The sequence below is a fragment of the Odocoileus virginianus genome, chromosome 27 (assembly GCF_023699985.2).
Source record: "Odocoileus virginianus isolate 20LAN1187 ecotype Illinois chromosome 27, Ovbor_1.2, whole genome shotgun sequence".
Taxonomy (NCBI): Eukaryota; Metazoa; Chordata; class Mammalia; order Artiodactyla; family Cervidae; genus Odocoileus; species Odocoileus virginianus.
In genome coordinates, this window is record NC_069700.1 from 5,675,092 (window position 1) to 5,687,533 (window position 12,442).

At 44.2% G+C, this 12,442-nt stretch overlaps 1 protein-coding gene across 4 annotated transcripts in view; it reads right to left on the bottom strand.

Annotated features, from left to right (window-relative positions):
- The window catches only part of ADTRP (androgen dependent TFPI regulating protein), a 90,357-nt gene that overhangs the window by 25,325 nt on the left and 52,590 nt on the right, over window positions 1-12,442 (bottom strand). For 2 of the 4 annotated variants that reach the window (XM_070457031.1, XM_070457032.1), the window contains exon 5: window positions 10,227-10,378. In XM_070457031.1, the coding sequence (XP_070313132.1) occupies window positions 10,227-10,378 (152 nt within the window). Of the gene's footprint in view, window positions 1-8,366; window positions 10,003-10,226; window positions 10,379-12,442 lie in introns of those variants that run through there. The other 2 variants (XM_070457030.1, XM_070457033.1) reach the window with 2 other exon arrangements.

The following is a 12,442-nucleotide window of genomic DNA, read 5'->3' on the forward strand; positions in this document are numbered from 1 at the left end:
GATGTACCTGAGGAGCTCTGAAACCCACCAGCACTGCTGCAAGCACAGGAGGGGACATTCTGCTGTCCTGCTTGGGGCTTGGCTTACAGCTGGCCAGCTGACCAAAGGGGCAGTTTGCCTCCTATGGCTCTGAACATTTCCTGTGAACCACTGATGGCTGTGGCTCTTGGCATGTGTTTGTAGGCTGCACACAGTCCATCAACAAATTTTGAGATTTTGCAGATGAAGATGAAGAGACCACATCAATCAAATGAGAGAGGAAATAGTAGCATGGCTATTCACCTAACCAGGGGCCATTCTGTGACCTTTCACCAAATCCGTTTATTGGCATGGGTAGAAAAGTACTGGCATGTTGATTAGTGTTTAGTAAGCTTATTAGAGGGGTTTATTATACTGAAACTGTAGCATTAGATTTCTAGAATGACTTCCATTTAGCCAACAATTGGTACCTCCATCTTTAATGATCACAAATCTTTGCATAAACTTTGAAACTTCAGAAACTTCATTAACTCATTGTCCTTCCCATCTGTTGCCAAATGCAATCTTTTTTCAGCTTAGCCTCTTGTCAGACCTTCTAGAGCCCTGTTACTCCTGGCTTGTATTACCACAACAGTTTTAGCTTGCAATTCCAGGCTTTATTTTTCAAACTCTGCCTCATCCATCAGTTAAATCCTTAACAGTCAACTTTAAATAGCTTATCATTGCATTTTGTGGGAACTCCCCTTCTCAGAGGCTTTAGACTGATGACATGAGATCCTCCTGTAGCCCCTTCATCACACTGATTTTCTAGGGTGGCTAGCTCCTGATCACCCAGCCCCCACAGCCACCTTTGAATTCATGTCTCTCAGCATTTTTAAGCACAGTCTTCTTTCTTCAATTTCTCGTCAATCCATACTACATCCAATAACTTAAGTGAAGCCTTCCTGATTTATCTAGCTTTACAGGTTTCCCGTTCTTTTCATTGATGCTTCCACTTGTTTTACATTTTTGATGTGAGTTCTCTTTTCCCCAGTTAGGTCTTCTCTACATTAGGTCTATAGACATAAGCACAATATCTTCTCTTCTCTGAAGTATACACTTAGGGCCTTTAATGAATCTGTTTTCAGGTAAACAACACGTTATTTCTCTTATGTTCAAGAGCTTGCTCATCGTAAACTTCTCAAAGTTGTTCCTTCCAGGGTCTCTCTGAGGCAATCTAAAACTGTTTATCCATGCTGTTACTAATCCTCAGCACTTCAAGTCTAACTGTAATCAAAAGCTCACTGCTTCAACCCCAGGTGCCAAGGATTGGAGGTTCCTTCTCGAGTCAAGAGATAACAACAGAACACGACAGCTTGGAGAGAAACATTGGGACCAGGAGCGGGGGTGGTGGTGGGAAGTTCCTCAGTGGAAGGAAGGCAGATGGCTCCTTCCACTGGGTCAGAGTCTCCATGTCCAACACCACGGAGCTCTGGGGGGACTCACACCCTGTGAATATCACAGCCGTCATATTTTTCTGTCGGGTTCTAGAAGGTAAGGATGGGTTCTTAGTCCCGAATTCTCATGGGGCTCAGCAGTCTCTAGATTTCTTTGAGTCTTCAGAATTTATCTCTGACCATGTTTTCACAATGCATAGCTGGTTTTTGTATATACATTGTAGTTTTTTAACTTGTGGTTTTTGTGGAGTTCATACATGTTGATCTATAACTATATCCATTTATTTTAAACTGGTAGTCATTTAAGTTCAAACACATTCCAAAGTTCAACTCAGTTCAGTTGCTCAGTCATGTCCGACTCTTTGCGACCCCGTGGACTGCAGCACGCCAGGCTTCCCTGCCCATCAGCAACTCCCAGAGCTTACTCAAACTCATGTCCAGCGAGTCGGTGATGCCATCCAACCATCTCATCCTCTGGCATCCCCTTCTCCTCCTACCTTCGATCTTTCCTAGCATCAGAGTTTTTTCTAATGTGTCAGTTATTCACATCGGGTGGCCAAAGTATTGGAACTTCAGCTTCAGCATCAGTATTTTTCCAACGAATATTCACATTCTAAAGGGTCTCCATTTTTCGCCCCCATCTCAATGTTTTGTGTTTTTGATGTCACATTTTATATTTTCTTGTCTGTCCATTCCCTGTTTATTGTAGTTACAGTTTATTTTACATTTTTATCTTTTAAGCTTCATGCTATCTTATGTCAGTGGTTGATCCACAGCCTTTACTATATATTTGCCTGTGCTAGTAGGATTTTCCCCTTCCTGTAATTCTATCTTTTGCTATAGCCTCTTCTTTTTTATTTAAAGACCACCCTTTAACAGTTCTTGTAAGATCAATTTCTCTCTCTCTCTGTGCACTCTGTCGTGTCCGACTCTGTGACCCCATGGACTGTAGCCTGCCAGGCTCCTCTGTCCACGGGATTTTCCAGGCAAGAACACGAGTGGGTTGCCATTTCCTCCTCCAGGGGATTTTCCCTACCAAAGGATCAAAACCACATCTCCGGCATCTCAAATGTTGGCAGGTGGATTCTTTACCACTGAGCCACCTGAGAAGACTAGTTTAGCACTGTGATGAGCTCTTGATTTTTTCTTGTCTGAGAAGCTCTTTACCTCTCCCCCTCAATTTTGAATGATAACCTTCCTGGGAGGAGTATCCTAGGCTGCAATTTTCTCCTTTAAGCACTTTACCTACATCATGCCACTCTCTTCTGAACTACAAACGTTCCGATAAAAATCAGCTGATAGCCTTAGGCGGGTTCCCTTGTATGTGATGCACGGTTTTTCTCTCGCTGCCTTTAGATTTCTCTTTTTATCTTTAACCTTGTCCGTTTTAATCATGATATGTCTTGGTTTAAGTCCCTTTGAGTTCAACTTGTTTGGAATTCTCTGTGCTTCTGTACCTGGGCATCTGTTTCCTTCTTCAGGTTTGGGAAGTTTTCAACCATGATTTTATCAAATAGTTTTTATACCTTTTTTTCTCTCTTCTTCTGGGAAACTCTATGACGCAAACGTTAGTATGATTGATAAAGTACCACAGGTCTCTTAGACTATTCTCATTTTTTTCTTTTTAAGTTTGTTTTCCTTTTTGATGTTCTGCTTGGGTGATTTCCCTCATTCTATCTTCTGGATTGCTTATGCATTGCTCTATGTAATCTCCTGTTCAAGCGCTCCAGTGTATTTTTCATTTCAGTCATTGCATTTTTCAACTCTGATTCTTTCCTGTATTTTCTAGTTCTTTGTTGAAATTCTTCTTGTGTCCATCCATTCTTTTCTCCAGTTTAGCATTCTTATGACTATTTCTTTGAATTCTTTGTCAGATAAATTATTTATCTGTTTCGTTAGCACTTTTTGTTGTTTGTTGTTTCACTTGAAACCTAGTCCTCTTGTCTTCTCATTTTGTTTACCTTTCTTCGTCTGTGTGAAGTCAGATGCTCGTCTCTGTCTTGATGTCAAGCCCTGTATTGGAGCATTCCCTTGTCGTACGAGTGAGCCCATCAGCTCTGGTGGGAGAGCCCCGTTGGCTCTGGCGGAGAGCCGGCTTTGAAGTGAGCGTGTCTCCATCCAGGGTGTGTGGGTGGTCATGGCCTTGGTGGGCGGAAGGGCTGGGGTTGGAGGGGCGGGAGCCAGAAGCAGGTGCAAGCGGGGCTGCTTCTGGGCTCAGCGACTGTGACTGTTCTGCTGGAGGCGGGGCGGCTGGGGGCAAGGGGCTGGAGCAAGGACCCCAGAGGGCGCTGGCCTCTCTCGGGTGTGATGGCAGTCTCCATCTTGGTTTGGCACAAGGGCAGAGCCTAGGGCCTTGGGGCTGCATTTCGGTGCTGGCTTTACTTTCTCCCCGTGTGTGCCCTCAGTTAGAGGCTGGTGCCACGCCACTGAGCTGACCGCCGCCCCCCGCGCCCCCAGAGGGGATCTGTCCTGGTGCGATGGCACTCACCCTCCAGAGTGTGGGCAGGGGCTCGTGAGCTGGTAGTGGTTGCCTCCACCCCGGTCGGAGCAGGGCCAGGGTCCAGGCTGGCTCCATGCCCTCGCGTGTGCATGCTCTCGCTGGCAACAGTGGCCTCTGCCTTAGTGGAGACCAGTGCTGGCAGAGCAAGAGGCGCTGGAGCCCAGGGGGCACCCCGAGGCGGTCCCCAGGCGTTTTGAGACCAGTCGCCTCTGTGCTGTTGGGAGCAAGCAGACCTGTGCGTGCGCTCCTAAAGAGTGGAGTCTCAGTCTCTGACAGCCCTCAGGAAACCCCACTGGTGTGCAAGTCAGCCAGACGGGCTCATCTTCCCCATGTCAGACCCAAGGGCTGAGGTGCCTGACACGTGGTTCAAAGTTCCCCAGAGAGGATCCCTTCGCCCGTGATATCTCCCCCTCCTCTGCGCCCCCAGCAGTGAGGGGCGGTCCTGAGCAGATTGCTTCCCTTCCCTCCCTCCTCGGCTCTGCGTGGATCTTTCTTTACAGCCTGGCTTGGAGAATAGCTGCTCTGCTGGTCCCAGGTTGATTGCCGTGAGAGTCGCTCTATCTGTAGCTGTGGTTCCGATGTGAAGGAAGGGGAGCCCAGCGCACTCCTACCACCCCATTTTGATCTCCTCCCCTCCTGAATTATTTCAGGCCTCTCTTTATCCTCTGGTAGTACCAAGGAGTAGAGATATTTTAAGCCAAACATTTAATGTTCGTCTCATGCAAGATTCAAATGTTTTTTTTGCGGGCGTGGTAAAGGAAACCACTCCTTTAGTCAACATGACTATGGACACATACGTAATTGTATACCTTATTATTCATACAGTTGGAACACAGGATAAGTAAAATCATACTATTTCAAAAAATTGACACCTATGTATCCACAATCATAAAAGCTACTGACAGACTTAGAGCTGAAAATCTGAAGAACATTTGTTGAGTTTCAGAGGCTTGGCTTGGAAAAGGGTGAGAAGGCAGACTGTTGGGGGGATATGAGGTGTTAGAAGAATGAGATTCGAACATAGATGAGTACAAGTCCCAGTGCAGAAAGCAGTGGGAGGAGACGGAATTGAGAGCTAGCTGTAGAAATCCTCGAGGGAAGAGGCTGAGGAAGAGGGAGAAGTAAGAATCCTGAGTGGACTCTCTCAGAGCTTAGAGAGATGAAGTTAGGACAAGAAATGCAAGAAGGAGCTGTAGTCTTCTTTTTGACTAAATGGTGCCCAGTGGGGTTAGGCTTTATACATACATGTGGAGTCAGCTCATGGTAGGATTCTTTTTTGTGAAATGATCAGGGATAGTATGCAAGATAGACCTTATAACGAATCTCTTCATGGATAAAACTGAGGGGATATATTAGATGGCCTCTAAGTAGCTTATAATAAAATCTCCTGTACATAAATCTGATCTATAGGAAATAATATTAAAGGAAGATTTTAATATCATTCTTTCCAAGGCACCATCATAAGGTTACTTGGCCAGATTGGAATTTTCAGCTTATAAACTATCCTGGCGGGGAAAGAATCTGTGGTCTTGGGCCTTGACAAAGGATGTGCCTGGCACATAGCCCTCATGTGAATGTAAGGACAGGGACCATGGGCCACAGGTAAGCTGACTGCCTCTCCAGCTGCACCTACATATAAGAGGCTCTCCATTTTGACCTGGAGGCACTTGGCCCCTTTCATGCCTGATATATCTTGTGGGTTGTTGGGTTTTTCTTCCTGATGGATTGTGTCCTGGCGTCAGCATCTTTATGTCTTATCAAGAAGGGGGAAAAACAAAAAGCGAAGTTAAATACTTAAGTGGCAGAGAAGGGGGCCCATGTTGGGACCCCATGACAGCCCCTGTCTCCGAGCATTCAGAGTGGAAGTAATCTGTTTAGAGCCTCTCTAGGTGCTCAGACATGGTGAGCCAAGCTTTCAGTGATCTACCAAAGACTGCTTCCCCTGTTGGCGTCCATCAGTGATGGAAATCCGTGTCCCACCTCATTCTGCCTGCAACGTAGAAAATGACTCTTACCCAGTGGGTTTCTGGCCCCAGTAACTGGCTCAGTGCTTATCCACCCCTCTGCTTCATGACACAGAAAAGCTAGTACAGGTCTGGGGATGAGATGGTAAAAACTGAAGCAGGTTGGTCCTCTGGAACCTCTAGAGAGCTTTCTGAGCCACAGCAGCATCTTTTTGAAGGCCAGCGGCACCTTCCTGTGGGCCTGATGGCAGCTGTCTCCCTGGTGCACAGGGCTTGCTCTCTGCATGTATATGCCCCTGCAGAATGTCACACACTTCCAAGGTTACATTTGATTCCTGGTGTCACTCATGATTATTGCCCTTCTAAAGCTTCTCCTCATTTTCACTCACTGACAGGACACATGAGGAGGCAGAAAGTGGGTAGACGTGACCATCATTACCAACACCCTTCTCATCCAAGCAGCTAACTTGGGAGAACACCATATTGCACAAAGAAGCTAGTAGATGCAATTGGCTCAGCTGGGAGGAGTCCAGCGTCCTGTGGCAGGCCTTGCTCTCAGATCAGCTGTGTCAGTCTTTCTGGGGCACATGCTGGAAGGACAGAATTCCAAGCTTTTCTTCAGACCTACTGAGGGAGAGTCTACATCTTAACAAGAGCCTAATTTTAACAAGATTTGCAGGTGCATGCAAGTTTGAGAGGCACTGTCCTGTGACAGTGGTTCTTGACCCTGACTATAAATTAAAATAACTGAGAAGTTTTGAAAAATACCCACGGTAAGTCCCAATCTCCATGGATAGATTTAATTGGCCTGGGGTCAGCTTAGGAATTAGTAGTCTTAAAATTCCACTAGTGATTTTGTAAATCTATAGTCACATTTGAGCCCTACTACTAGAGAGACACCTGCATATGACCTGGGTCTTAACTGATACTTCTTGATCACCTGGTAGTTGGCTAGTGACTCCCAACCATATAGCTCAGGATTTCAGTAGCAGAGATTCCAATTCATTTTAGCCTCAATTAGCCTGACCTCCCATTTCACTCTATAAGTTCTTTTAGGAACTATACTACCTCTGTCAATTTGCATTCTGTTAGGCGGTTGCTACTTTTAATCACCTTCAGCTGGGGGAAACTGATAATGTGTGCATGACGTTGAAGGAGATGATTGGAATATCCACACAGAAAAGAAGGTTACTGATTTTTCCTTGGTGAGAATGAAATTATTATAGCAATAATGAAATTATTACGGCAGTAGTGACTATCCCTGTGTGCCAGACCCTGTTCTTGGCAGTTGACACTTCCCAAGTCATTTCTGATCCTCCAGAATCCCATGAGGAGGGTACTAAAATTGTTTCCATGATGCATAAGAAAAAACCAGAATGCGAGGACATGGAGTGCCTTGCCCAGGGTCACAGGTCTGTAAGTGGTAAGCCCAAGGGAGGAACCCAGGCAATCAGGCACAGAAGTTTTCTCCTAACCACTGCCTCCCACCACATCATCAAAGCACTCTTTTGAATTTCTGTTCTCATCCAAGGAAGCTCAGGCTGTGGGAAAGACCAGAAAGGAGAGTTAGCCCTCAGTTTGGACAGAGTAGGTGGCTACTTATATGTTTCCATAGATCCAGAACAGAGGGTTCGGAGAGGGACTCAGAGCTCTGAGGATGTGTTGTTCAAGCCTGGACAGGGTAAACCTCTGTTCACATGGGCACAGCAGGCATTAACCAGGACTGTCCTGGGCAAACTGAGATGCGCAATTGCCCTTGATACAGGTCATCTCGTCACTGAGGACCTGAATGCATTAACACAGAGAGGTGAGCAAGAGTCAAGGCAGGGCCTGGCTCACAGAGACCCCTGTGAGCCTTCGGAAGACTCGGATTTTCATCTGTCAGTTGAGGAAGCCTTACAGAGCTTTCAGGCTTCCCTGATAGCTCCGTTGGTAAAGAACCCGCCTGCAATGCTGGAGACCCCAGTTCCATTCCAGGGTCAGGAAGATCTGCTGCAGAAGGGATAGGCTACCCACCCCAGTATTCTTGGGCTTTCCTGGTAGCTCAGCTGGTGAAGAATCTGCCTGCAATGCGGAAGACCTGGGTTCGGTCCCTGGGTTGGGAAGATCCCCTGGAGAAGAGAAAGGCTACCCATTCCAGTATTCTGGCCTGGAGAATTCCATGGACTGTGTAGTCCATGGGGTTGCAAAGAGGCATGACGAGTGACTTTCACTTTCACTTTCTTTACAGGGCTTTCAGCAGAATAGGAAGTGAGAAATGTTTACACATATTTAGCTCTGTTTAGTTGTAGGTGATTTAAGTGTTCACTGGGGACACGGCTAGCTTCCCAGGTGGCTCAGGGGTAAAGAATCTGCCTACTAATGCAGGAGACTCAGGAGATGCAGTTTTGATCCTGGAAAATCCCATGGACAGAGGAGCCTGGTGGGCCAGGCCATAGGGTCACAAACAGTCGGACATGACAGAGTGAATGAACATGCAAGCCAGTGTTCACTGCCACTGGAATTTTATGTGATCTAATTTCTCTTTTAATTTCTTATTTAACCATTTATAATTAAGATCAGTTCAGAATATAACACATCCTATTCCAATGCTACATAGAATTCATATATAATACTCATTCTATTCTTAAGGAGTTAAAAATCTAGAGAGAAGAGAGACACATAGCCACTGACAGTAGTGTCTGTCGCTAACATGAACATTCACATATGCATGATGCAAATGAGCGACCACATGTTGACGTTAGCTCGTTTGCTCACTAGGGCTTTTGTGGAAACCTGGATATAGTTCTTAAACAATGAGGCTTATTAAAAGGGCTTTGTGTTGAAAACAGCAATTTCAGTAATATGAATACAGTGAAAATCTTGTTTTTTTTTAATTCAATAAAATGTTTAAAAGTCACTGTAGACTGTCAATTTTAAAATTAATCCTATTGAACTCAATACAATTGATTTTAAAAAGTTATTGTTCTCTAAGCTCTGAGTAATCACTTTTTTCTCTGCACATTTTCTGCCAAGTTTTAAATGGATTAGTTTCTTCCTTTCTTTCTTTTTTTTTTTTAATATAGATTTTGGGAAAGCATCAAAAATCTACCCAGAACTTCAGGAAGCCAAAACTAGTTAGAATCAGAAGTCAGCACATCTGAAATGTCAACACTTTTCTTTTTTTTTCTGGATAATTTCCTGTGATTTGAAATCCTGATTTCTTGAGTAATGTTTAGTATTCCATTTTTTTTCTTTTAAAGTGTTTGCTTTCAAGGAGAGTGTTGCTTTTGAGCCTTTCTTAACCAGTTAAATTCTCCAAGAGTCAAAAATATGTGAAAAAGCCAAGTTGTATGCTTATTTCTCCAGGGTCTCAGTCTCCTCCCAGAAATACATACTCTTGTACTGAACCTTCTGAAACTGTTGGTTTTTCTTTTTCATTTTTTTGCATACACAGGCTTATGTTTTCACACCAGTTCATAGATTGGGCGGAAGATGCCACTTCTATTTTAATAGAACAGAATGGCTCGTGGGTGTGTGGTGGGGGACTGTGTGTGACTCTTGTCTTCCTTATGTACGAAATCAGAGCGGTGTTGCCGCACTTCTCCTGGGGTAGGTAACAAATCACAAATATTTCACAACCTGACTTTTCCGTGGTTACTTTTCCAAAAGAAAACATCCTGGGGGTGGGCACAGTAGGGGAAGCAGGGAGGAGAATGAAATCTTCCACTTTAAAACCAACTCAGTTAAGATTATTTTTTGCTATAAAGAAGCAACGTGGTTCTGCCTACCTATAATTAGAAAACTCAGCTCTCTGAAATACTCACACTGCCTAAAACCTCCAACGAGAATTCTGATCTCAAGTACAGGGTGTGATTTTACCTGATGAACACTTTACTGAAGGCTGAGAGGCAACCTGGGGGAGAGGAGTGGGAACTCTTCAGGGAAGGCACGGCAGAGGGTGGGAGGAGCTCAGAAGGTCATCTGGACCCATTTCAGTCGAAGAAGAAATCTTGACCTTGAAGAGCTTGTGAATCTCAAGTCCCCACTCAAGGGAGGGAGGTTCTGAGTCCATTTTTTCATGGAGGGGACGGTGACACCGTGCTCTTTGGATCCGAAGCTCTCTAAACAAGATGGCGTTTAGCTGTAAAGTTAAATGAGGTGCTTTTTGGAGGGGCAGTGGGGGAGATAACTTGATGGGGTCTTTTGACAAAGTGTGACCTTCCCCCTGGCTTTTCCTTTCCTACTTTGGACAAAGGCATCAAACATTACGGCCTTCGGCTTTACTAGTTTCTCCTTCTGTTCTCAGGAGGAGTAAAGACACATAACAAAGGAATGTTTCTGTAGGTAAAAGAGAAATGAACTGACCCCATTTCCAGTGGTTGAGCTTCTCTCCAAATAGGTAGATGCCGATGGTAAAGATGTAGCTGAGAGAGAAGAAGGCTGCTAGACCCACTGGGTTGAGTTTGGCAAATATAGGATATACCCATGTACCCGTCTCAGAGTAGATCCATAGGACCCTGCAAAAAATGACAAATCACTGTGGTTAGGACAGCAGCGGGGAGAAAGCTGTAGCCCCTTCAAGGCCAAAGAGATCCTGGAATCCAGGCAGAGGAAAAGAAACCCCAGGGGACATTTTTTTAAAACAGATGAGTTGTTTTCTGAAGCTACAGAAGTGAGTATTTCCTGGATAACTAGACTGTTTCATTGAGACCTTCTGTTTTATACGCTGGGCTGGGCTCTTTCACGCAATCCATTAAAATTCAACGATTGTAAACGAATATGGGAAAACATTGTACACGTCATTAGCTAAACAAAATGTATAAGAACATGGATTAATTCTTCACCTGAGAGATTCGACCTGCTGAGACATTGAACTTGCTAAGATGGTGCCCAATATGCTCACTTTCAGCCAGGCAAGCGGGGTTTGCTCTTCTGTACCTAAGAGTTAAATGTGGTTTTCCATTAGCTCCCCCAAGCCCGCTGGGGTAGGAGGGGCAGAGACCGAGCACCACTACTCTAACACAGTAGGCCTGGGGTTTCATTGTTGGCCTAGGTTTCAGCTCGGGGAAATAGCCACGTGTGGAGTATTAAGCAGGAATGGATGGATCTCCAGGAGGCCCAGATTTTGCTCTTGTGAGGACAGACTATAAGTCATTTCTGTCAGCCAAGAGAAGTAAAAGAAATGCTAGGAGAGGAGCCATGATGTCTAAGTGAAGCCTAAAAATGCAGTTTGCTGGAAACAAACGGCACCAGAAGATGCCAGAGTCTGAAATAACTCTTTAAATATGGGGAAGATGATATATCAGCTACAGTTTATAGTTGGTTGAGAGTACAGAATGTGGAACCAGGCTTCTGATTCAGATCCTAGTTCTGCTTCCTACTGGCTATGCTGCCTTCACTAACTTATTAAGCTTTCCTCTCCCCCTAAGCTCTGTATAAAGTGGGGGTGCTCAGAGCATACACCTTATAAGGCCATTGTAAAGATTACGGGTGTTAATTTTTTTTTAAGGGTGTTAATTTAACACATACAAATTGCACACAACAGTGTCTGGCATATCGTAATCATTCTATAAGAGTTTAAAAGCTTCTCTTCTCCGAGGGCTGGCACAGTGGGCATGCCTCAGCAATTTCTTTATGGCTTTTCATCCCTTGCAAAACTTAGCACAGCCTAGGTTATGCTTCAGAAACAATGTTCAGATTTGGATATCCCAGGTTGTCATAGGAGTTCAGATGAAGGAATGAAAATTATGCACTTAATTCAACTTTTAGAATGCAAGCGTTCTTGGTTGTTTCAAATACTTTGTCAAATGCTTTGTTGGAAGAGAGAAGGGCTAATATCAGGGCCAGGACAAGGGTGAGGTGAGGGAGGTGAACCTAAGTTCACCACCTCCATGCATCCAAGGACACAACCAACAGAATATAAAAGGCAACTTACAGAAAGGGGAAAATATTTACAAATCATGCATTTGATACAAGATTGTTATCCAGAATATCTAAATATATAAAGAATTCCTAGAACTCAACAGGAAATTTAAAAATCTAATAAAAAATGGAAAAAGGACTTGAATAGATCTTTCTATAAAGAGGATATACACATGGCCAACAAATACAGGAAAAGATACTCAGTGTCACTAATCATTAGGGAAACATGAATTAAAGCAGCAGTCAGATACTACCTTCATACTCATTAGACTATCTTCTATTCAAAAAAGAAAGAAAGAAAAAAACATCAAGTGCTGAAGAGAACGTGCAGAAATTGGAACCCCTGTGTTCTGTTGGTGGGAACGTAAAATGGTATAATTGCTATCAGTATGGCGGTTCCTCAAAAAATTAAACCTAGAATTACCATATGATCCAGCAATTCCACTTCTGGGCACAGACTCAAAAGAATTGAAAGCAAGGACTCAGAGAGATATCTGTACTCCTATGTTCATAGCAGCATTACTCACAATAATTAAAATATGGGAGCAACCCAAGTGTCCATTTAAGGATGAACAGATAAAATGTGGTAGAGGTATACACACACAATGAAATATGCAACCCTTGCATGCGTGCGTGCTAAGTCGCTTCAGTCACGTCTG